Genomic DNA, 26,601 nt, shown 5'->3' on the forward strand with positions numbered 1-26,601 from the left:
AAATCCGTCGGGCATTTTCTTGGGCAGCCGCATGACCGGGCGCGCAAACGAGGCGGGGGCCTCGCGGGGCCGGAAGAGCGAAATGGGGACCAAGATGGCGGATCTCGAGTCCCCTCAGAAGCTGTCAGGGGTTCCTTCGCCTGAGGGGATGGGAGGAGGCTGCTGCTCGGAAATCTCTACTGAGCTCATTCGCTCCCTGACCGAGCTGCAGGAGCTAGAGGCTGTATACGAACGGCTCTGCGGCGAGGAGGTGGGGGAATGGCCCAGGGGCAGGGGGCTTAGGAGACGTCAGTTTTGGGAATTCCGGGCTGTGGGAAGTTCTCTCTCTGCCTCTGCCGAGGGAAACAAAAAAAGCACTTATTGAAGAAGGAGGAGTGTAGTTGAGTGTATCTGGGAGGATGTGACATCTCTGTTCACTTGATCTGGTGTCCCTAAACTTGTTTTCAGTGTTATTTCGGCGATCTGCTTCGTTCCCTTTGATTTCCCTGGCCCTTAATCTAAGTTTTTCGGCCAGAGCAGTTAGAGTCAACTTGCTTGCTTCTCAAAGTGAGAAAGGCTCCCTTGCATTGAATTAGCCATTTAAAAAATTACGAAACGCTTTCACCGCGTTACCTCCTTTAAGAAGGAAGTCTTTGCAAAGAAACCTGAAGCGTTATAAGACTTTTGTAGGGAATGACTTGGGGGGGGGGGTGTGGTTTTAGCGTTCGGTAAGTGCACAGCTTTGTAGAAGCTTGAGGTTTTAAGACAGGCACAACTGTCTAATCTTGAACTAGGAACTTTCATCTTTTGGACCCCTGCATTGTGTCAGGGGCATAGACTGTATTCTCTTAAGGATTCCTTGCACCCTCCATTTTCCGTGGCAACCTGATGCTGCCAGTATATTTTTATGATATCATTTGGGTTCCTTGCCACTCAGAAGAAAGAGATCTAAGGCCTGATAAAGTTTAGTAGCTGTTCCCTAAACCAAACTTTTAATTAAGTTTGAGTACAAAAGTCAGTTTCAGCGGGAGGGAGGAGGGATTATTGATATCTAAGAATATCTCCAAATATTAAATTGCACCAAGTAAAGCATTTTATGGTGCCATTTTTCAGCAAGATGTGCTTTATAAAATTTAGTATTTTAACAGTCCTAAGCATGCATTCATTAAGGCAGTCAATTTTTAAGGTGAAATTAAGCCCATCTTCCAGACAGGACAATTTTAGTTCTGTATTTGTTTTTGATGACTGTCAAGGGGACGTTCCCCTCTGGATCCTACTGAACTATTTTAATAGAAATATATAGCTGATATCGATGGCTGTTAATAAACAATGTTTCACATACTCTGTTAAGCACTTTACATTTGTTACCTTGTTTGGCTCTCACAACAGTACTATAGGATATGTATTACGTTTTACAGATGAAGAAACTCAAGCATTTAAGAAGGTTAATGTCTTTTGCAGTAATGCAGTAAATAACTTTGTTGAGAGAATTATGTTTTTATCCCTTCTGGGTACTGACTGTACACTATGAAGGGACTTTTTGTAACTTCCACTTTGAAAGTTTCATTTAGCGATTATATTTTAAATGCCTTCCTGCATTAGGTACTATGCTACTTATATTGAATTAAAGTTTACTTCTGGCCTTTATGGTGTTCATCTGCTAGATGGGATAAAATATACAATAGGTAGCAGCCAGCCTGCAATGTGATACATGCAAAAAATGAAGTATTGTTGGTTGAAGTCCTAGGAGAACTCAGTGAAAGGAAAGACATTCGAAACGTGATTCACCCTTAAGCTAAGTGGTTGGGTTAGATTACTCTTAAGGTTCCTTCTGACCATTCTGATGACAAAATGCTTGTCTGTGTTTCAGAAACTGGTAGAGAGAGAACTGGATGCTCTTTTGGAACAGCAAAACACCATTGAAAGTAAAATGGTCACTCTCCATCGAATGGGGTGAGTCTCGCAGCGCTATTGTCATTCCGACAAGGTCCACTGGATGGATAAATTACTGTTTTTCCTAACTTTCTGTTGTAAAATGCTACTTGACTTTGAAATGTAGAGGAGGATTATTTCAGAATGAAATGAACACTTAAGGGTATAGTCAAGTGGTTCTCAAAAGTGTCCTTGGAAGTATCAAACTCATTGGGAAACTTGTTGGAAATGCAAATTACGAGTCGCCACTCAAAACCTACTGAATCAGAAACTTGGTGCATAGAGCCAAGGAATCTGACAAGCCTTTAACAGGCACACCCACTGATCCTGATTATGGTTCAAGGTTGAGAACCACTGTTTTTACAAACTTTGAGTATTTGCTAGGCATAAAAATTGCTCTTTGATCTCATCACCCTCTTTGCTTGTTGGTTAGTGCACTTTATACTCAGCAATGGGGAGCATCTATTCTGTTTAGTAGTTATAAAAAGTCTGTTTAGGTCTGTTTAGTAGTTATAAAAAGTCATTTTTTTAATGACTTTTACAGACCTGAGTTTTCAGCAAAATACTCTTTAGGAAAATCTGTGAGTAGAGTGAACTGAGCTAAAAGTTGTGGGGAAGTACAAAGACAGTAGAAGACATAGTCTCCATTTACAAAAAAAAATTTCCATCTCTTATTCCTACCTTCTGCCTCTCTGGATGTATATGTGCTGTCATGTGTCTCCAGTCCCAATCTGCAGTTGATTGAAGGAGATGCAAAGCAGCTAGCTGGAATGATCACCTTTACCTGCAACCTAGCTGAGAATGTATCCAGCAAAGTCCGTCAGCTTGACTTGGCCAAGGTAATCCTGTTGAACTTCTGATGTTTGAGTTAGTAGGGGGCAATAGAGAGGCCACCGCATTAGAAATTACAGTAGCACCATCCAATAGAAATTTAATCCAAGATAGTAAAACCCAACAGAGAGGCAGAAGAAGAGAAAACTCAAGACCAGTACATCTTATGAATAAGGACATAAAAATCCTTAGCAACACCAACAAACCAAATCTAGCACCACATGAAAAAGAATATACTATGACCAAGTGGGATTTATCCCAGGAATGCAGAGTTGCTTTAACATCTGAAAATTAGGGGCACATGGGTGGCTCAGTCGACCTGATCTCAGAGTCCTGAGGTCGAGCCTTGCATCAGCTTCCTGCTCAGCAGGAGGCTTCCATCTCCCTCTCCCACTCCCCCTGCTTGTGTTCCCTCTCTCGTGCTCACTCTCTCTCTGTCAGATAAATAAATAAAATCCTTTAAAAAAAAAACCCTGAAAATCAATTAATATATCTACCACATCAGTAGAGTAAAGGATAAAAACACATGATCATCTCATAAACTCAGAAAAGGCATAAACTCAAAAAAAACTTGTAATAAAAGGAACTTCCTCAACCTGATAAAGGCCAATTACAAAAATCCCACATCTGACTTCATACTTACCAGTGAAAGACTGGGTGCATTGCCCCTAAGATCAGGAATAAAATAAGGATGCAGCTCTTCTTTTCTTCAACATTGTACTGGAATTCCTAGCCAGGCATTTAGGCAAGAAAATGAAATAGAAATCATCCAAATTGGAAAAGAATATAAACCATACATTTAACTTTAGATTTTTCTAGTAGCCATTTTTCTTCATTTTTCTATTTTTCCTCTTTCTTTCTCTTTTCTTCCTTCCTTCCTTCTTTCTTTATCTTTCTTTCAAGTAGGCTCTGCACCCAACATGGGTTTTAAATGCGTGACCCTGAGATCAAGAGTATCATGCTTTCCTGACTGAGCCAGCCAGGTGTCCCACTAGTAGCCAGTATTTTTTTTTTCATTATTTTAAAAAGTAAAACAGAGGGTCGCCTGGGTAGCTCAGTTGGTTAGGCATCTGTCTTCGGCTCAAGTCATAGTCCCAGGGTCTTGGGATTGAACCCCACATCAGGCTCCCTGCTCAGTGGGGAAACTGCTTCTCTCTCTCCCTCTTGCTCTGTGAAATCAATCAATCAATCTTTTTAAATTCAAAAATAAATAAATAAAATATTTTAAAAATAAAAAATAAAATAGAAATAGGTGAAAATAATCTTAGTAATATGTTTTATTTAACCCATTATATCCAAAATACCATTTAAACATATGATTACTATAAAATGGTATTAATGAGACATTTTGCCTTATTTCTATACTAAATCTTTGAAGGTCAGTGTGTGTTTTACACATCTTAATTTGGACTAGCCACATTTCAAGTCCTCACTGACCATAGAGTATTAATGACTACTGAAGTGAATAGCAGAGGATCTGAGTTCCTGAATAAGTCAGTCCCAGTCTCAGTTTTCCCCTGTGAAATACCATAACTCTTTCCAATCTATTTGTTGAGATTCTGTAAAAATAACTTACCACAAAATGCTAATAGCCACACAACCACCAAGTCACATTGTTAAGGTTTTTTTTTTTTTATACATTCTTGCTTATTCTAGGGGAACCTGACTGGCTCGGTAAGAAGAGAGCACAACTCTTGATCTTAGGGTTGTGAGTTCTAGCCCCATGTTGGATGTAGAGATTACTTAAATAAACAAAACTTAAAGAAAAAAAATCTTGCCTATTCTAAAAGAAAAATATTTTCCACATGTATCACTTATCTTATTACTTGGTTTATAATATCCTCTTCCCAAATGTTAAATACAGCCTGATTCCATTATTAATTTAATAGCATCGGCCAAATACAAATATGGCTTGTCCCTGTTCCTGTTTCCATTAAAATGAATGACCTCGTCACGTAAATAAAATTGCATGATACTGTCGGTGCTATTGATCATCATCAGTAACAGTTTTATGACTGGTCTTGGTTTTGGTTCAGGGCCTCGGGTTAACTGGATTCTCCTCCTGAATCTCCCTACCTTCTGAAGAGATGTTTTGAAAGAATAGGGCATTGTTTCTAAGCTCCAGGTCTTTTTGCAGAACCGCCTCTATCAAGCCATTCAGAGAGCTGATGATATCTTGGACCTGAAGTTCTGCATGGATGGAGTTCAGACTGCTTTGAGGAATGAAGATTATGAGCAGGCTGCGGCCCACATTCATCGCTACTTGTGCCTGGACAAGTCAGTCATTGAGCTCAGCCGACAGGGCAAAGAAGGTGACATCCATCCCAAATTGTTGATTTCTATGGTCGTTACAAGTATCTGTAATCTGGTTTAAGCACCTATAAATTCTGGTTTAGTTAACAAGCATCTGTAATCTGAACAAGGCAAACTCACCCAAGAAAAGGGTATCAGGCAATTTCCTTGTCTGATTCTCAACCCTGTAGAGGTTGTAGACTACCCTAGGACAGGTGTTGTTATTCCCATTTTATGGAAAAGGAAACTGAATCCAGATCTATTGTTCCTCTGGCCAGTGGGTTTTCACTTGACCATATCACCTACTTACAAAATTGAATTCTTAGCCTGGCTTTCCAGGCCTTCTGTGATTTCAACCCACCCTGTCTTTCTCACTTTGTTTCATGCTGTTCACTCACGCATCCATTCACTGTGCATGTATATAGAATACTCTGTATGCCAGAGTTTATATTACTTGCAATACCCTAGAAATATTTTTTTCATCTTTTTCTCTCTATTCCTTTGCCCATTTCATTCCCTTGGCCTGGAATGTATGTACTAGTTTTTCAGGTATCAAAACCCTGCCCATCTTTAAAACATAGGATATCATTTCTGGGAAGACTTTTCTAATTAACTTCAACTGAAATGTGACTTGTGGACACTTTCTTACTACACTTATACACTTAGTTTGTTATAGTTACTTGTGCACAGATCTTACTTTTTTTTTCGCTCTATTAGAACTTCTGTATATTTCGAATGAATAGTGGTGCACAAAATGGCATGGACCCGAGAGAGTTCGATTCTTTACATTATTTCCCATATTCCTCCCATTGTGCAGGCAGCATGATTGACGCCAACCTGAAATTGCTGCAGGAAGCTGAGCAGCGTCTCAAAGCCATTGTAACAGAGAAGTTTGCCATTGCTACTAAGGAAGGGGATCTGCCCCAGGTGGAGCGCTTCTTCAAGATCTTCCCACTGCTGGGTCTACATGAGGAGGGATTAAGCAAGTTCTCAGAATACCTTTGCAAGCAGGTATGGCCCCCGATTGCTTGGTAAGAGAGTGGTATGATTCTCTGCCTGCAGACTGGGGCACTGTGGATCCAGTTTCTGTGGATTCTTTCTCACTTCTGGATTTAACTCCCGTTTCCTGCTCCCACTGTAGCAGGACTGGATGCATACATTCATTCAACACTTACCTAGCTATGGCCTAGACATCTACTGATGTACATTCAGTTCTGACAGGCTGAGTGAAAACATGGGAAAATTAAAATGCAAATTCTCTGACAAGCTGAATCACCCTTTTTAAGATGTCAGCCAGAAACTGGCTTCTTTTAAGAGCATTCAGCGTTGTTGGCTAGTTGTTTTCAGACTTCATAACCAGGATTGGGTCTCAAAATAAGCCACTTTGAGATGAAGGAGGTGAGGTCACTTAAGGTTAAATCCTGAAAAAGAGACAGGTTTCAGTTAAAGACTCAGCCCCTTCCCCTTGACGTTAGGTGGAAAGATGCAAATCTCAGCAGACATGTGTGCAGAGGGTTGTTTATATGTCAGAGTACATCCTGCCACCTCCCCCCCAGCAGATTCCCTGTGATAGAACACTATTCTGCATTAAGAAAAATGAGACAGGGCGCCTGGGTGGCTCAGTTGGTTAAGCAACTGCCTTCAGCTCAGGTCATGATCCCAGAGTCCCAGGATGGAGTCCCGCATTGGGCTCCCAGCTCCATGGGGAGTCTGCTTGTCCCTCTGACCTCCCCTCTCATGCTCTCTCTCTCTCAAATAAATAAATAAAAATCTTTAATTAAAAAAATATTTAAAAAAAAAATGAGACAGTTCTGAATGTGCTGACCTGTTTCTTTTTCTAACATATGGTTAAGTTAAACAACTATATGCAGCATTTTTGCTTCAAATGACAGAAGTGACAATAAAATACATGTTTGTGTAAGGGTTAATAATGGTTTTCTCTGGAGAAGAGACTTAGGAGACTAAGAGACATAGATAAAGGCAGAACTGCTTTTCACTGAGCACTCCTTTATTCCTTTTGAATATTTAAGTGTGTATGTCTTAACCATTCTCAAAAATTTATAAAAAACAAAATATAAGGGGCGCCTGGGTGGCTCAGTGCATTAAAGCCTCTGACTTCAGCTCAGGTCATGATCCTGGGATTCTGGGGTCAAGCCCCACATCAGGCACTCTGCTCAGCGGGGAGCCTGCTTCCCCACCCCCTGCCCCGCGCCTGCATTTCTGCCTACTTGTGATCTCTGTCAAATAAATAAAATCTTAAAAAATAAAATAAAATATAAGGGGGATATGTGGGGCTGGCCATTTTTTATCAGTACTTTGCCATCTTGATCTAGAAATGGCTTTTACTTTAAATCCCTTTAAAATAAATCAAATCTTGGGGCACCTGGGTGATTCAGTGGATTAAGCCTCTGCCTTCAGTTCAGGTCATGATCTCAGGGTCCTGGGATCGAGCCCCACATCGGGATCTCTGCTCAGCGGGGAGCCTGCTTCCCTCTCTCTCTCTCTGCCTGCCTCTCTGCCTACTTGTGATCTCTGTCTGTCAAATAAATAAATTTTTTAAAAATTATAAAATAAATAAAATCTTAAAAGATAAATAAGTAAATCCCCTTAAAGTCCCTTCTGCAGTACCCATATTCCTTGTCCTGCTCAATGAAGCACCATTTTTGTTTAGGTGTTTAATTTTTTTTTTAGGATTTTATTTATTTGACAGAAAGAGACAGCCAGAGAGGGAAACAAGCAAAGGGAGTGGGAGAGGGAAAAGCAGGTTTCCTGCTGAGCAGGGAACCCGATATAGGACTCGATCCCAGGACCCTGGGACCATGACCCAAGCCGAAGCAAACACTTAACGACTGAGTCGCCCGGGCACCCTCAATGAAGCACCATTAATGATAACTTTGAGTTATCCTTTGAGGTGATTATTGGAAGTGGGGACTTTCTCGTTTGGGTAATGGCAATACATACCTTCAAAGAAAAGGAAAGCATTATTTATATCTTTGAATTAAAGAAGAGTTACCACTATGCTCAAGTTCTTTTTCTTGTGTGAGGCCCAGACAACTCAGAGCCCCCAAGGGATGTTCCTCTATCCTCTCTAAGCTTTCAAGCATCAAAGCAAACATGGGAAAAGAGAGTCAAGGAAGGTCTTTTTGGAAAACTAAAACTAGCCTTTGATCTGAGAATTGTGGATTTTCCACTTTTCAGGTGGCCAGTAAATCTGAGGAGAATCTGCTGTTGGTGCTGGGGACAGACATGAGTGATCGGAGAGCTGCAGTCATCTTTGCAGATACACTCACTCTTCTTTTTGAAGGTAAATCTCCTTTTCCACTCGAGAGAGACTGGAGATTTCACCACTTAACACCCACATCCTAGGTTTTCTTCTCCCCTTGCTTGCCTGATGCCTTCATTTTATTCTTATAGCTTGCTGTGTATTGATTGATACATTAGAGAATTAACTTTTTTTTTTAAGATTTTATTTATGTATTTGACAGAGAGAGAGATTATAAGTAGGCAGAGAGGCAGGCAGAGAGAGAGAGAGAGGGAAACACTCCTACTCCCTGCTGAGTAGAGAGCCCGATGTGGGGCTCAACCCCAGTACCCTGAGATCATGACCTGAGCCGAAGGCAGAGGTTTAACCCACTGAGCCATCCTGGCGACCCTGGAGAATTAACTTTTTATTTCAGTATCTAATTAGCAAAAATTAGGCTCTCAAGTCTTTTAAGCCACCCTGTCCCTCAAGACCCAAATGCTAAGAGTAAATTTAACCATAAAGTAAATTATTGGGAAGAGAGTGATGCTGATTTCTAAAGATGCTCCTGTTAAACTATCATACATAAAGTAAATGCCTTCTGATTTACCAAGCACTGTATAAAACAGACATTTGCTTAGCAATTCCCAGTACTGGCACAAACCATTTGTATTCATTTTGGAAGGTTGAGTTAGACCCCAGAGTCCTGGATAGAAGAAAGGAGTTTATTTTGTGGAGGGAATATTTGGAATCCAGCGCTCTCATTTTCTCCATTCTAGGTATTGCCCGCATTGTGGAGACCCACCAGCCAATAGTGGAGACCTATTATGGGCCAGGGAGACTTTATACTCTGATAAAATATCTGCAGGTGGAATGTGACAGACAAGTGGAGAAAGTGGTGGACAAGTTCATCAAGCAGCGGGACTACCATCAGCAGGTGAGCTGGGGAAGCTGCAGGGGGGTTTGGACACCGTGTGAGCCAGTGATACTGAATGCAATAAATTTAAGGTGCGATAGGGAAGGGACGAAAGCAGAAATAGATAGAAAAATACGTGCCAAATGCACACTGCCTGCATCTTTCCTCTCAGCAGCTTACTTTGGATTTGAGGTCTTCTGATAATATAGTACAAGACTGAGAAAGAAGTAGAAGGGGCTTCTTGAAACAGAAACATTAGAGCACCTCTCTATCACAGAATGTGCAACAGTACCTTCTAGTGGTATAAGAATTCTATTTCTTAAGGTCCTGTTAAGTGTCAAGTCATTTGTCTCAGACTTCTCCTTAGTTCTTTAAGTGCTCACAGTAACACTTGCTTTTTTTGTGAACTTTATTTCTCCTTTCCTTTGAGCAGAGGAAGTAAGTAGGATTTAGAAATAGGGGTAGCCGGGTGCCTGGGTGGCTCAGTGGGTTAAGCCGCTGTCTTCAGCTCAGGTCATGATCTCAGGGTCCTGGGATCGAGTCCCGCATCGGGCTCTCTGCTTGGCAGGGAGCCTGCATCCCTCTCTCTCTCTCTCTGCCTGCCTCTCTATCAACTTGTGATCTCTCTCTCAAATAAATAAATAAATAAATAAATAAAAATCTTAAAAAAAAAAATAGGGGTAGCCGTTCAGCTTTATTTCTAGAACTCTAGGAGAGTAGGCAGTAGTTCATTTGAACACCATTAACATCACTTCTAAGTGCAATAATAGATTTAGATTAGAATCTAAATCAAAAGTAAATTTTTGGCTCATCATGCTGATAGCCTACTTTTGGTCTGCCTGTTAAGCAGACTAAACTTAAACATTCTTTTATGCCAGAAGTTTGGAGGGACCAGCAGGAGGGAGGTAGAAGGAGGGTGGGGAAGAACATTCTCATTTCTTTGGTATATTGCAGTTCCGGCATGTCCAGAATAGCTTGATGAGAAATTCTACAACAGAAAAAATAGAACCAAGGTAATAACCCTCTTTTTCTTAGCCCATAGGAGTTTGAATTGGTAATTGTGTATCATTCAGAGACTGCTCTATTACTATGTGATCTGTGTTTCAGAAATACTCTGACTCAAGCTTTTATTTTTTTCTAATAAAAATATGCTTGTTAAAATTCAGACATTAAAAAAATGTATTCGTTCAATCAGTAAATTTTTACTGAGTACACATTTTGGGTCAAACACTGGTCTTTGGTACTGGGGATGTGGCAGCAAGCAAAGTAAGCAAACCAGACATAATTCTTTCCTTGTGGCATCTGTAGTCTATAAAGTAGATAATAATAATACCTAACATATATATAGTATTTACTGTATGGCATACATTGTTTTATGTTTTCAAATTGGGAAGTATGAGTCCTTCAACTTTGTTAATTTTTTCAAGATTGTTTTCCTTTTCATCTGAATGGGCATGGGCCATAGTTTAATAGTGTATTCTAAAATCCCACCATAGCTAAATAAGAGGTTGGGGAGGTGTGGTTCCTTTCATGTGAAGCATAGGTAAACCACTAGCAAAACTACACCTTGCATTCTCTTATTTAGCCCTGACATTATTTTTTAGTGGTGAGTGGGTTCAGGTGAAACAGTAAGTAGAGTATGTGGTTGAAGCTGTCTCTGAGTATAATCGGGCCAGCAGAGCCAGTATGACTATCTGGCAGAGCTCACCCTTCTGGGCCCAGTGGGAGAGGGAGTTTGGGACTGTGTTTGCCCAGTAGTTCTTATATCTGGGAATCCAGTGTCCTCCTTCTTACTCCTGCTCCATGTCTCTCAGGGAACTGGACCCTATCCTGACTGAGGTCACCCTCATGAATGCCCGCAGTGAGCTGTACTTACGCTTCCTCAGGAAGAGGATCAGCTCTGATTTTGAGGTGGGGGACTCCATGGCCTCAGAAGAAGTAAAGCAAGGTAAAAGGCATTTCCCATATTTTCTGGGAGGGCTAGGACAGAGTTGGCATTGATCTCTTTTTTTTTTTTTTTTTTTTAAGATTTTATTTATTTGTTTGACAGATAGAGATCACAAGTAGGCAGAGAGGCAGGCAGAGAGAGGGGGGGAAGCAGGCTCCCTGCTGAGCAGAGAGCCCGATGTGGGGCTTGATCCCAGGACCTTGGGATCATGACCTGAGCCGAAGGCAGAGGCTTAACCCTCTGAGCCATCCAGGAGCCCCTGGCATTGATCTCTTAATCACACCACACTGCTCTTGTAAGCCACAGATCTCTTAACAAAGAAATAACTAGCACTTCTTAACCTTTGTAGTCTGTGACTCCCAAAAAGACAGACTTACTGAATATTAGAATTAGACTCGCTCTATGAGACCATTTAGTCATTTTACAGGTGAGGAAAGCTAATGTCCAGAACGGTTAAATTATTTTCCTCTAATCTTTTCTCCACACCATGTTTCGTTGCCAGCTCGACTTAGGGATTAGTATTTAATATTTAATATAAATATAAAATCAATAAATATAAATAGTATAAATAATAAATAGTATTCATATTTAATAAATAATATAAATAAATAGATTTAATATAAATAGTATTTAATATAACTAAGCCAGCCACCTGGCTGGCTTAGTTGGTGGAGCATGTGACTCTTAATGTTGGGATTGTGAGTTTGAGCCCCACATTGGGTACAGAGATTACTTAAAAATAAAATCTTAAAAAATAATAATGATAAAAAATAAGTAAATAAATAAGTGATTTGCGCACATGACGTGTAGGTACACAGAACAAAAAGATATACTTAATTCCGTAAGGATACTTTCGGGAGTGATAAGAATATTCTAAAACTGGATTGTGGCTCATATTACAAAACTCTGTAAAATTACTTTAAAAAAAATTGAAATGTACAAATACAAGGTGTGAATTTTATAGTATGTAACACTTCAGGGGCTCCTGGGTGGCTCAGTTGGTTAAGCGTGGGCCTTCGCCTCAGGTCATGAGCCTAGAGTCCTGAGATCAAGCTGTGCACACTTGCTCTCTTTCTCTCTCTCTAAAATAAAATCTTTTCTTAAAAATAACACTTTAAGGGGCGCCTGGGTGGCTCAGTGGGTTAAGCCGCTGCCTTCGGCTCAGGTCATGATCTCAGAGTCCTGGGATCGAGTCCCACATCGGGCTCCCTGCTCAGCAGAGAGCCTGCTTCCCTCTCTCTCTCTTTGCCTGCCTCTCCATCTACTTGTGATTTCTCTCTGTCAAATAAATAAATAAAATCTTTTAAAAAAAAAAAAAAAATAACACTTTAAGGGGCGCCTGGGTGGCTCAGTGGGTTAAAGCCTCTGCCTTCGGCTCAGGTCATGATCCCAAGGTCCTGGGATCGAGCCCCACATCGGGCTCTCTGCTCAGCAGGGAGCTTGCTTTCCTTTCTCTCTCTCTGCCTGCCTTTCTGCCTACTTGTGATCTCTGTCTGTCAAATAAATAAATAAAATCTTAAAAAAAAAAAACACTTTAATACAGTATTGAGCCATAATATTGAAAAAAGAGTATATATTTTAAAGAGTATATGAAAAGAGTATGTAGTATAAAGAAAGCCTTTCACTCCCTCCCTCAGTCTCCCAGTTCCCCCAGTCACAAGTTTTAAAGGGATAAATACATTGGGAAGAAATGTGGGCCATAGTCCAGTTTCATTTACAGATTGATTCTCTGGATTTTTAAGAAGACCATTTAATTCCTGGTGGTTAAGTATATGCAGGATTCCCTGAACTAAAGACTTGAAACTATCACAGCATCTCTGGCATTCTACGTGACTTTAATACATGGCAAGGGAATTATTTATATGACCCAGAATGGTATTGCTTTGATGTTTAAAGGAAGATGTATGCTCATTTGGATTTTGATGCGCATTGCTATTCATAAAGACTGTCACTGTTCAGAGCTGTGTGTCCAATACAGTAGTCACCAGCCCCATAGGACTCTCTAGATTTACATTTAACTAAAATTAACTAAAATTAAGAATTCAGTTTCTCCAGGGGCGCCTGGGTGGCTCAGTGGGTTGGAGCCTCTGCCTTTGGCTCAGGTCATGATCCCAGGGTACTAGGATCGAGCCCCGCATCGGGCTCTCTGCTCGGCAGGGAACCTGCTTCCTCCTCTCTCTCTGCCTGCCTCTCTGCCTACTTGTGATCTCTGTCTGTCAAATAAATAAATAAAATCTTTAAAAAAATAAAAAATAAAAAATAAAAAAAAAAAAAAAGAATTCAGTTTCTCCAAACTGAGAGTTGCTGAGGGAAGAGGGGTAGGGAGAGGGTGGTTGGGTTATGGACATTGGGGAGGGTATGTGCTATGGTGAGTGCTGTGAAGTGTGTAAAAACTCACAGACCTGTACCCCTAGGGCTAATAATACATTATATGTTAATAAAAAATTTTAAAATTTTTTTAATTAAAAACGAATTCAGTTTCTCAATTACATTAGCCACATTTCAAGTGCTGAATAGTGGCTACCATATTAGACAACACAGATACAGAACATGTTAATTACCACAGAAAATTTTGTTGGACCACACTGGTTTAGAGAATGAAATGTAGTGTACCCAATATATTTCAGTCTTTGCCCTGGAAACTTAGGAATTTTAAGGCTTACTAGTTAATTCTAATGGGAAAGAAGTAAAATATCCTTTGTACAAACACTTTTACTGTAGGGGTGCCTGGCCTTCTCAGTCAGCGAGAATGCGACTCTTGATCTCAGGATTGTGAGTTTGAGTCCCATATTGAGTACAGAGATTACTTAAAGATAAAAATCTTTTAAAAATTACCATAATCTCGGGCGCCTGGGTGGTTCAGTGGGTTAAAAGCCTCTACCTTCGGCTCAGGTCATGGTCCCAGGGTCCTGGGATTGATCCCTGCATCGGGCCCTGTGCTCCACGGGGAGCCTGTTTTCTCCTCTCTATCTCTGCCTGCCTCTCTGCCTATGTGTGATCTCTGTCAAATAAATAATAAATAAAATCTTTTTTTTTAATTACCATAATCTGCAATTACTGTGGTTTCCAGTTATTTCTGATAAGGACAAAACATTTAGAAATAATCCAAGTGTCTAAAGATGGAGTTTAGGGGCGCCTGGGTGGCTCAATGGGTTAGGCCTCTGTCTTTGGCTCGGGTCATGATCTCAGGGTCCTGGGATCGAGCCCTGCATCAGGATCTCTGCTCGGTGGGGAGCCTGCTTCTCTCTCTCTTGCTGCCTACTTGTGATCTCTCTCTCTCTCTGGGTGTCAAATAAATAAATAAAACGTTAAAAAAAAGTTTTAAAGTTAAAAAGTTAAAAAAAAGTTTTAAAAAATGTGGACTCTCTACCTGATAAGCTATCACACAGCCATTAAAAATAAGTAAGTTAAGAAAACAGAAGCTTTGTAGAAACATTGAAAATATTTATGATATAATCCTTTGGGGTTTTTTTGTTAATTTTGTATTTGAGTATAGTTGACATACAATGTTACATTAGTTTCAAGCATATATAATATACTTTTTTTTTTTTTAAGATTTTATTTATTTATTTGAGAGAGATCACAAGCAGGCAGAGAGGCAGGCAGAGAGAGAGGAGGAAGCAGGCTCCCCGCCAAGCAGAGAGCCAGATGCGGGGCTCGATCCCAGGACTCCGAGTCCACGACCCGAGCCGAAGGCAGCGGCCCAACCCGCTGAGCCACCCATGCGCCCCTATAATATACTTTTTTAAAAGCTTTATTGGTTTAAAATAAGAGAGAGAGCATGCGCATTGCATGCAAGTGCACGAGCAGGAGGGGCAGAGGGGGAGCGAATCCTCAAGCAGACTCCCCGCTAAGCACAGAGCACTATGCAGGGCTGCATCTCATTACCTGAGATCATGACCAAAATCAAGTCAGGCGTTCAACTTACTGAGCTACGTAGGTGTCCCCCAGGGTGTATATGATATAATTTCTTAAAGCAGAATACAAAATTATGTCTGGACTGTGATTATAACCATGTAAATTATGTACAGACTGGGAGGAAAGACTAGAAAGGAACCTGGGAAAATTTAAACAGTCGAACTTTTTCTCTTGAGGAAGAAAAGTGAGTATCCCTTTCCTGGCTGTCCCCTAGAGCACCAGAAGAGCCTGGACAAGCTCCTTAATAACTGCCTGTTGAGCTGTACCATGCAGGAGCTCATTGGCTTCTATATCACCATGGAGGAGTACTTCATGAGGGAGACTGTCAACAAGGTAGGACAGAGGATACACTTCTTGGAAATTGGGCTTCCTGTGCAAAAAACCAGACTGGAAGAGTGGCCGAGGCATGTCACATTTCTTGGCCTGCTTTGAGAATATCCTTGCGTGCAACCGAGCAGTACCCCTTTGTATGATTAGAGGGCATTTTTAGAGTTGTCCTGCTCTCCAAAGACCTAGCTAGGATGTCTTTCCCAAGAATCACAAAAGAACACCTCAGCTCCTCAGGGAGCCCTACTTGTGATCCCCTGCCAGGGAGCCTACCTACTTCCGTGGAAGTATGTGAGTAAAGAACCTCAGGGAAGAAGGGCCTCTCCTGATGTCTTACATCCTGGGTAACAGGTGTCCCCAGGGCAAAGGCCCTAAATACTTAATTCTTAACATAGTCATCAGTAGGGAAATGAGCTGTTTTGGCAAGGAGGATCCACACCAGACTGTGACCAGAGTAAGCCATGTTGGGAGAAAAAAGGGCAAGTTCAAAAAGAAGCAGAACCAGAGCCTATTCCAGAACCATCTAGAACAGTGCCATGCAGAATTGGAGCCCTCACTGGCTGCTTTGCCTTTTGGTTAGGCTGTGGCTTTGGACACCTATGAGAAAGGCCAGTTGACATCCAGCATGGTGGATGATGTCTTCTACATTGTTAAGAAGTGCATTGGGCGGGCTCTGTCCAGTTCTAGCATCGACTGTCTCTGTGCCATGATCAACCTTGCCACCACGGAGCTGGAGTCCGACTTCAGGTAGGGTTGACTCCCTTTCTACTTTCTAGGAAGGAGGAAGGTCCTAGTTTGATTTAATATTGATTCCTGAGGCCCCTGTTGCTTCCCTTTTTTTCCCCATATGATTCTAGTTCATTGCTATACAGGATAAAACTCCTATCCATGGTACAACATCCTTGGGTCCAGGCAGCTGTAGAGCAGCCAGATATCTTACAGGCTGCATCTGTGCTCCTTGAACTGGACTGGAGGGGTTACTGGCCCTCAGACCTAGGAAAGAGAACAGTCAGCTCAGCTGAAGGCAGTAGGTATAATATAGCAATCATAGTTACCATTGCTACAAACCAAGCACTATACTAATTTCCTGCTCTCATTCAGTCCTGAGAACAACCCTATGATGTAGGAACCATTACCTCTCTTACAGATGAGGAAACTAGGGCTCAGGGAGAGCAGGCACCTCATAAATGGTGGAATATGGAGTGAAGCCCAGAACTGACTCCCAAAACCTGTTCTCTCACCACTTAATGGTACTGCCTTTCACTAAGCTCTGTGCCTCCTCTTGCGTTTGTTGGAGCTCAGTGGCGGTAACTGAAATCCTCATAGGAAGCCAAGAACTGGCCAATATCCTCTATATGTTCTGGTCATATCAATGCCCTTAAAGGGGCATTGGTCTCTCTCATACCCTGGATGCTCCAGTTCTCCTACAATGGTCTCAAGGATTGGTTATTCTCGCAAAAGAGCAGCTCATGCCGCTGGGTTAGGGTCGTGCGCCCTCTCTTCCACCGTCCTGGAAGCAAGATCGAGTGCTGTCGATCTCCATATGCCATTCTGCTTCCCTCCCAGAGACGTTCTGTGCAACAAGCTGCGGATGGGCTTCCCGGCCACCACCCTCCAGGATATCCAGCGAGGGGTGACGAGTGCCGTGAACATCATGCATAGCAGCCTCCAGCAAGGCAAATTTGACACAAAAGGCATTGAGAGCACTGACGAGGCCAAGCTGTCCTTTCTGGTAGGTAGCCCCATAGGTTGGGAGCTGGTCCATTTATTTCAAGAGGTTAAATTATGACCTCTAAGCCACAGTGTAATTAGCTTTCAACTAGAGACTTTTCATCCATTCCCTCTGTAGAAGGAAAACTCCTCCTTTAAGGAAAGCTCCCCCTAGAAGGTTCTGAAACCACTTATTCAGGGACCTATTTCTGAGCAATCCAATCCAGGACATCGCTGTTCCCTGCCTGGAAGGCTGGGCTCCTCAGCTCTCCCAGGTGCTCATTCCCAAGAGCACTAGGAAGCTGTTCCTGGGGCTCCACTGAGTATCAAGCCTGGGTTGCATCTGCCACAGAACCAACGGTAATATCTGTGCCAAGCCTCCAGCCCACTTCTCTGAGGGAAGTCCCACAACATGGAGGGGTACTGATCATTTAGGCCTAGCAGGGTGGTTTTCCTAGCACACTTCTTAGGCTTTCAACTTCCTCAGAAAGTTGACCTTTTTGAAGCTCTTAGCCAGAATGACGGACAACATGAAGCAGTGTCTTACCAGTTGTATGACAGCTGGGAAGGGAAAAGCATGGAAGGATGAAAGGGCTTATACAAGGTTAACGGCCAGTTTGTGATGAGTCAAAAGAATATAGATGAGTGCTGAGCCTGTGATCAGCCCTTCCTGGCATGTGCTGTATTGGCATGAGTGGTGACAGTGCTGTCAGAGGTCCTTCTGCTCCACCCCCATAATGGCCAGGCTCTTGAGTCTTCTTCGTTCCTGGGGTTCAGAGCCTGAAGGAAACACCCAACAATAGAACTCTCCATTTGTAGCCTACAAAGAGAGTCTCTGGACACCCTGGGGTTAGATGCCAAGTCTGTACCTTTTTTTTTCTCCATGGAAGCAGGGTCCTTGGCTTTTATCAGCTTCTTAAAGGTATCTGTGACCCCCGAAAGAGTTAAGAGCTGTTGTTTATGGAGACAGTAGCATAAACATACTAATATCCACCCACCTGTGCAAGTTAACCCACAGTGACTCATCCTGAGGCAGATTCAGTATGGAGGCTCTTTAGGCAGCCCCACTGTCTTCCTGTCACTGAAAATATTGTCCCTGAGCATGGGTTCTAGTGATTCGGGATGTCCTGGTTGTTTCCAAGAAAGAGGATCAGCTCCAAGAAGCTTCTGAAATCCGACACCTTTGGAAGACTTTGCCAAAATGTCTGGCAGCCAGTTCCCTATGATCACGAACTGACTTAAATTTTTCATTATATTTGCATTCATTTCATTTTCTACCGAACTTACTTTTATTCTTTCATTTCTCTGCTCAGAAATGACCACCTAGCTGCTGACCACCTCAGAGCTCTGCCCCTTCACGTGGTGGTTTGTTGACAGCTTCCGGAGTCTGACCCATCCTGCCACACTAGTGCTGTTCTTCTCCCCTTGGCCCCACAAGTCCCCATGACACTGGCTGCCACACAGACAGCTTCATTGTTTGAGGGCCCAGAAGATAAGGCCAACAAGAAAGGTGATGCTAAATGCTTTGTGACAGGTTTCCCGTTTTCCCAACGCCATCAACTTAAAATGTCATCACTCCCACTGCGGCACTTATTTCTTATGTCACCTTGATTCATTTGGCTGTCAAGATGAATTCCCCATCGGTGCTGACAGATCAGTCACCACGAACCACGGATAAGCCCAGTGAATCCATGCTTACAAGGACTGTCAGTAAAATGAAACTTTGAAATCAATAGCTTTTGAACTCAAATCCATTTTCCCCTTATGATAGATTTTTCTTACACCCTTAAATGCCTTGGAAACATTTAAGTTGTGGCCTTCATCCTTGAGCTGTCGTGACAGTGCACTTATTTCTCTGCAGGCTTGTGATGTGAGCAGTCTTGTGTGTGGCATGCTAACGAAGGCTTTAAGTCATACCCATCCCCCATGAAAGTGGCCTCGGCACTGTCAGCAGCAAGATCTTTCAGTATTGGCTGCAGGACAGTGATGAGGGAAGCACTCTTGGGGACACAAGAGGGATCATCCTAATCTCAGTCCTTGGAGTTCTAGAATTCTTCTTTTACCCCCAAATCCTGAAGCCTCTGACTCATCTCTTGAAAACTGGTCCTCCCTGCCTTACCCCTGCCTTCATGGTCATGCCCCCAGCACACCAGTTCAGAGAGAGTATGATCCTCTCAAACTCTGTAATTCCACCCCCGCACAGCCTCTAGATTAGTATTCCCAAACCACATCTGTGCGCATCCAGCATTCACCTGGTAGGTAGTAATCCTCGGTGCCACGCCGTTGTCCACAGGAGAGCGTGGCTTCCAACTTCTAGTCTGACTTCACTCACCTCTGCAGCTTTACCTCTTGCCATTTCCTGCACATATCTGTACACTAATTCTGCTGATCCCCAAATACCTTTTGGGGTTTTCTGCCACTCTGCAACTGTTTGTTTTCCCTTCTGCAGAACACATTCATTTACTCATTCATTCAACAAATACTTACTGAGATGCTTCTGTGTATTAGGCACTGCTCTAGGCTCTGGAACTGCACTGCACGATGTAGCAGCCAGTAGGCAGAGATGGCTATTTAAATTTAAACCAATAAATAAAATCTTAAAAAAAAAAAAAAAAAGGCTGGGGGGGGGGGATGCCTGTGTCTGCCTTCTGCTTAAGTCATGATCTCAGGGTCCTGGGATCAAGTCCTGCATCGGGCTCCTTGCCCAGCAGGAGGCCTGCTTCTCCTTCTGCCTACCTCTCCTCCTGCTTGTGCTCTGACAAATAAATCTTTTTAATAAATAAATAATAAATTTAAACCAAAAATCCAGTTCCTAAGTTGTACTAGCCATATTTCAAGTGTTCATTAGCCTCATGTACAGATGGTTAGGGGCTACTGTACTAGACAATTAAGATATAGAATATTTCTATCATCAAGAAAGTTCTGTTGGGCAGCGTTCTACTAGAGATATAGCTCTAAAGAAAACAGAATAGATCCCTCCCTTTATGGAGCTCTCATTCTAGCGGGAAAGGCAAACAAAATACTACTGGGTAATCCTAAATACCATTAAGAAAATATCAAAGAGGCCTGACAATGCACTAAAGAAAGGCCGATGCAGGTGGAGAAATGTACTCACCCTCATCTTGTCAGAATTACTCCAGCCTTTTGGAGCTGAATTAAGTTCATCTCAGTCACCAATTTCTTCCAAGGAGCTTTCCTTGAATGCCTTAGACCAAAATGTTTCTTTCTTCTAAAATGACCATAGCAGTGTGCCTTAATCATCACTTTTGTTACAAGCTGCTTTTTATGATTCCTATTTCTGCACCAAGCTTATAAGATGATACAGTTATGAAAGAAGGAGCTCTTAGCCAAGAGTAGGGAGACCTGATTTCTATTTCAGGCTGTAGCCCTGTGGCCTGTCACAAACTTTCTGTCCTCTCATCCTGCTTTATTCTGCATTGTGTTTATCGTTATCTGATATTTCTAATCTCACTTGCCTTCTGGAATATGAACTCTATGAGAGGGTAGATCCCAGGAAACTTTTCTTTTTTAAGATTTTATCTATTTGACAGAGAGACCATGAGCAGGGGGAGGGGCCTACGGAGAAGCAGATTCCCCACTGAGCAAGGAGCCACACATGGGGCTCGATCTCAGAACCCTGGGATCATGACCTGAGCCAAAGGCAGATGCTTAATGGCTCAACTGAGCCACCCAGGTGCCCCAGAAAGCATTTCTTAAACGAATGTCAGCCTTTGCCTCACTGACCTGGGCTTGGAGCTAAGGACTTCTCCCAGACCTGTGTGCCTAAACATGGAACAAAAAGTCCTGAAACCTTGGGTCACTACCCCTGACATTAGATGGCTTTGCTGTCTTAATGTCAGTCACAGGAGAAAGGGCAAGCCTGGTTCACCATTCGGCCCAATCTAAGACCTGAGCACCCTTCCAGATGACCTTGCTGTGTGTGTTCCTTAGCGCTCCTCTGAGCCTCAGGAGTACAGCTGTCAGCCAGTCTGGCACTGGAGTGGTTCAGACACCAGTGAGCAGGAAGTCACGTTCCTCTGTCTTCATCTCCCAGGTCACCCTGAACAACGTGGAAGTGTGCAGTGAGAACATCTCCACCCTGAAGAAGACGCTGGAGGTATGGAGGACATTGCCTGTCAGCTGCAGCCTCTCTGGGCCTGCCTGTGCAGGGAGGGCTGTGCACTGGTTCTGGTGGGGACTGTGCGTCCCCTGGCACGGAGCTAGTCTTCCTTCAGAGCACCAGAGGGGATTCGTTCGTGATCAGCCCACCAGTTGGAAGATCAGAATTCAAATTAGCACTTCCAGCACATACTGGGCCTGTGACCTCAGGCAAGTCCCTTAACTCCCTGAGCCTCAACACTCATCTATAAAACAGATCTCCTTCCTGCCCTCATTTGGGTTTATTGGGGGCATAATTAAAAAGGGATTGAAAGCACTTTAAAAAATTATAAAGTCCTATAAAAATACTAGGAAATTAAGGTGAAATAAGGTTTACCAAACCTGCTACAAAGCTGTTGCTGTTACCATTTTTTTTTTAAAGGAAGACTGCACAGTGTGGTGTAAATTGCTTGGGTTTGGAAGTCAGATCCCCCTGGGTTCATAGCTCTGTTTGACCACTGACCAGCTGTGTGGCAGGAGGCGGGTTCTCTAACCTCCTGGAGCCTCAGTGTCCTCATCTATAAATAGGGAGAATGATATTTGCCTCACAGAGTTATTACAAAAATGGAATGTAATAATATAAAATACCTGGTTTGTAAGAGGCATGTCGGGGTAGTTAGTAACTGTACTAACAGTTAATAACTAATAATAGCACAAGACAATTATGCTGCTAAGTATTAGAAAATGAAGGGCCAACTCTCCCTCACTCCAAAAGTCTGCCTCTGGGAGAGGAGGGGAGCCAGGGTCCTGCCATCCCAGCGGACACTGAGTCCGAGGAGGAAACGTTACTGCAGAGACACAGGGCTCAGTGCACAGGCTGATGGTGAGTGTTGGCTTAGGGATGGGCAGACTGAGGGGGCCAGGAGCCAGCACGGGGGGCGAGATCCTTGTAACTGATGCAGTTCCTGAAGGAGGCTGAGAGAGAGCAGCCAGGTGGGAGATTCAGATTAGAAATTTACCCCCCAAAAGGCCTTAAAATGGAATATAATAAGAGTGAACCAAAAGCATAGTGTTCATCACACAGTACCTGTTTGCCAGGATAGCGGTCATCATTGTTGAGTCACAGCACCTTTTAGATTGTATTCCTAACTTTGTCCTTAAGATTTTGTCCTTAGGATATTGAATTTGGAAGGAGTATTTTGGGAAATGTTAGAAATTTAGACCTGAGCCAGCAGAATTAGCAAGTGAAAGAAAAGGGTAGCAAAGAGTTGAGAAAACTGTTCCCATGAATCCCACCCACCTTAGACGTGCATTTCACGCGTGTTCTTCCTGAACCGCACCAGCAGCCCTTCGGGACAGGTCAGGTAGCATGAGGAGGTTACAAGGCCAGGCAAAGACAGTGTGTGTTCAGCTGCTGTGGAACTGAGGGCTCCCGCCAGCTGCATCAGACCCCTTGCAGCTAGCTCTTCCGCACTGCTGCCTGCATAGCCAGAAGCGCACAGACTTCTAAGGAGCTCCTGGCAAATCAAAACTTGGTGAGTTTCAGGCAGCTCCACTTGTGATGTTCTCCATACCTAGGCTGTTGTACAGGCGTTAGGAACAGGCACTCTGCAGCCAGGATCCCAGCTCGAATCCCAGCTCTACTACTTAACTACTGGGTGGTGTTAGACCAATTACTAACTTCTCTGTGTTTCCTCATCTATACAAAGAGATAGTAACAGTACCTACTTCTTAAGACAGGTACCTTAATTAATAAAAGTTAAATATTTTAAATAGGGCCTGGCATACAGTAAGCACTTAAAACTTAGCTACAATCATGATGATCTCCCTTGGGCACCCAGACCAAATTATTTTATTTTGTTATAAAGATTTATTTATTGGGGTATCTTGGTGTCAAGAGTCAGACACTCCACTGACTGAGCCACCCAGGCACCCCAGGACCAAATTATCTAAAAAGCAGAAACTATAACATTAAGGCTCGCATCACCTGAGTGTCTACTGCTTGCCAGGAGCTGTGCTAGGCACTTCATGCATCATCTCCTCCAACTCTCCCAACTACCATAGGGACAGGAATTTGTGTTCCCATTTTATAAACAGGGTAATTGAAGCTCAGAAACTTTTTAAATCACTTGACCAAGGTCACTCAACCAATATGTAGCCAGAATTTGAAGCTAGGAATGGCTGGCTCTAAAGGTATAAAAAAACTTCCGGTTTTTATGTTTTTTATTCATACCCCCTGATACCAATACTCTCATCTTACAAAGGGAGAAATGAGAGCCAAGTGGCTAGCCACTGGGATAGAATCCAAGTTTTCTGAAACCTCTCAAGGACTCTTGCCTAGGAGTGTAGTGGACTGTAGCTATTCCCAGGGAAAGCTGGAGTCGGAGAAATGGCTGCTTGCACATGGGCACCTTCCCCACCCTCCCCGCACCCGCACATCCCAGCCATGCTTGGAAGCCTGATAACTGGGTACTCTCCCCTAGAGTGACTGCACCAAGTTGTTCAGCCAGGGCATTGGAGGGGAGCAGGCCCAGGCCAAGTTTGACAGCTGCCTTTCTGACTTGGCTGCCGTGTCCAACAAATTCCGAGACCTCCTGCAGGTAAGCCCCAGGATCAGTTGTTGACTGAATCCTGTGCCTGTGTGTTGCTCTGAGAATATTGTTACTGGTTTATTATGGGATCAATATATATAAGGAACAAGGAGAAGTGAGGGAATAGCATATAAGATACTGAGCTCGTGTGAGTGCCTTGAAGATTCGTTTTTCAGCAGTTGTCATCCTGACAAGCCAGCATTGTGGTCCTTTTGAGTCTCCACTTGGCCCCCAGTGCCAAGAGCCCAGAAAGGTGCTCAGAGGAAGTGCAGCCACATGGTTACTCAGACCTGCAGCCTGGCCTTAGGCAAAGGTGCTGCCTACTATCAGGTACTCAGAAATCTCTTGAATTTGCCAAACCAACCCCATAGCCTGGACCTGAATTGGCACAAATCTAGAAAGGAACAGGTTGTTTATGACCTCTTCGATTAGCATTTTCTGGTAGACTTTGGACAGGCTCACAGAAAAACCAGAGAACTAGACTAACACCGTGGCAGTCACAAGATGGATGGAGCAGAAGAAAGGAAGGGCAAGGTATATGCATCTTCTGTGTCTGATGTGTCTCTGCCTCTCTTTCCGCAGGAAGGGCTAACGGAGTTAAACAGCACAGCCATCAAGCCGCAGGTGCAGCCTTGGATCAACACCTTCTTATCTGTCTCCCACAACATCGAAGAGGTCAGCCTGACCATAGGCAGCCATCAGGCCCAGAATTATTCCTCATTCTCCAGCTCCCTGGCTGGAGGGCAGTGGAGCTGTCTGAACAGACCGGCCCTTCCCTGCCCCTTTGGCCCACTTTCCTCACTCTGGCAGACGAGGTTCTTCCCAGGAAACAGGTTGTTCCTGCAGACAGACAGGCTCTGAAAGACACCTGTAGGGGGTTTTCCATGACCTGGCACATCCTCTTTTATTAAGCTTTTTGCCCTATCTATCACACTTAAGAGCTTTTTTCTTAGCCTAATGATGTCATTCCTGCAGAACATGAGATCCAAAAGGAAATAAAATGCCAGGAGCTTTAGCATATATCAGCTTGGATGTCCAAGCTGCTTCACCTGGATGAGTCAGAAGCTAGAGAGGAAAGACCTCTTCCTCTGTTTTCTTAGAGGGGTGAAAGTGGGGGGTAGGGTGAATGGTACTTTCTGGAGAAACTCCCAGTGACCCAGCTTGTTTCCTGACAGGAAGAATTCAACGACTATGAGGCCAATGACCCCTGGGTACAACAGTTCATCCTTAACCTGGAGCAACAAATGGCGGAGTTCAAGGTAAGCAGGGGCTGAGAGACCGGGTTATGGAATTACCCACTTCTGCCCAAATCAGCAGCCTTTGGCTTCTCATCACACTCCACTGGGAACCCCGAAAACGCTTCCAGGCCCCAGCCTGTAGACATACTCCAGCCTGTAGACATACTGTAGACATACATCGGGGACGATGGCCTCTTGTAACTGTGCTTACTCCCCCCACCCCCAAAGACTCCTGTTGGAGGCAGAGGGGCTTAGGTACGACTCTTGCTTATGTCTAACCTCTTGTGTGCAGGCCAGCCTGTCTCCAGTCATCTATGACAGCTTGACTGGCCTCATGACCAGCCTTGTTGCAGTCGAGTTGGAGAGAGTGGTGCTGAAATCCACCTTTAACCGGGTAAGGTCCAGGGAGTACAGGTCCCCAGCTCTTGTTTTTCCTCTGAGGAAGACAAGACCTGCCATCCTAGGCCTTGCATCCCCTCAGTCTGCTGCCTGCAGCTCCCTGCACATCCAGCTGCAGTCCTGCCCTGGCATCTGAGGCCTTGGAGCTGCCTGAGGCACAGGAGGGCCAGGCCTTGAACGCTGGCTGAGCTTGCGCTCTCTTGCAGCTGGGCGGTCTGCAGTTTGATAAGGAGCTGAGGTCACTCATCGCCTACCTTACCACAGTGACCACCTGGACCATCCGAGACAAGTTTGCCCGGCTCTCCCAGATGGCCACAATCCTCAATCTGGAGCGGGTATGTGTGGCTCCCTTGACCTGGTGAGGGAAAGGTAATTGGGAAGAGAGGCAGAAACAACATTTGGATAGACTCTTCTCAAAACCAAGTGTCCACCAGCAGCCCAGCACTACAGAGCATCTTCTTCCTGGGCACCGCCCTGCTCTGTCTTCTCTCAGGGTAGCCTCTCATTGCTGACTTGCCAGTGTTCTTCCTCACAGGTCACGGAGATCCTAGATTACTGGGGCGCCAACTCTGGCCCACTGACATGGCGCCTCACCCCTGCCGAAGTACGCCAGGTGCTGGCTCTGCGCATGGACTTCCGCAGCGAGGACATCAAGAGGCTGCGCCTGTAGCCGTGGCCCATCTGGCCTGTCATTCTTCAGGCTCTGTTCCCTAAGTGGCCACGGCCAAGTAGCTGAGCAAGGCTGTCTGGCTTGGGGAGCTCTGACAGCACAGACTGTTCCACTGCAAACAGCAGGAAGTAAGGCCCAGCTCACCCTGCTGTCTGTACTCAGGCCTGTCTGCGTGGTGCTTTGCAGGTAGCCTCCCCCCACCAAGAGAGGTGAGTCCCTCGGGCTCCTAATTATGTGGGAAAGCCAAGGCAGGCCAGCTTTCTGCATGGGCAGTCATTCTCTCCTCCTTAGACACTACAGCGAACAGGCTGCCTCCCAGCCAGCCCTAAAGGACTGGGTATATCTGGGGCCCCGGGGAATTAGGTTTACTCTGAAAGGCTGTGATGTTTATGATCACCCTGAATAAAGACACTCCTTGGAGAGATGCCAGCGTGCTGTTTCCAGGGAGGGCTGGATGCTACATGGTAAGACAGGTCCACAGTTGCACTGAAGTGTGAAAGCAAAAGCCTAA

The 26,601-nt window shown here is 43.9% G+C and overlaps 1 protein-coding gene across 1 annotated transcript; it reads left to right on the forward strand.

Annotated features, from left to right (window-relative positions):
* The first annotated feature begins 54 nt into the window (after positions 1-54).
* Positions 55-26,510, forward strand: COG4 (component of oligomeric golgi complex 4). Its single transcript, XM_059383038.1, has 19 exons — positions 55-250; positions 1,850-1,932; positions 2,636-2,750; positions 4,880-5,054; positions 5,852-6,045; positions 8,233-8,338; positions 9,055-9,212; positions 10,146-10,204; positions 11,006-11,139; positions 15,272-15,390; positions 15,965-16,131; positions 16,951-17,116; positions 21,149-21,211; positions 23,676-23,792; positions 24,366-24,458; positions 24,959-25,042; positions 25,314-25,415; positions 25,627-25,755; positions 25,956-26,510. The coding sequence occupies exons 1-19, from the start codon at positions 83-85 to the stop codon at positions 26,088-26,090; spliced, it is 2,367 nt and encodes a 788-aa protein (XP_059239021.1). The 5' UTR covers positions 55-82; the 3' UTR covers positions 26,091-26,510.
* Positions 26,511-26,601: the final 91 nt, after the last annotated feature.

This window comes from Mustela nigripes, chromosome 17 (genome assembly GCF_022355385.1).
Source record: "Mustela nigripes isolate SB6536 chromosome 17, MUSNIG.SB6536, whole genome shotgun sequence".
Lineage (NCBI taxonomy): Eukaryota > Metazoa > Chordata > Mammalia > Carnivora > Mustelidae > Mustela > Mustela nigripes.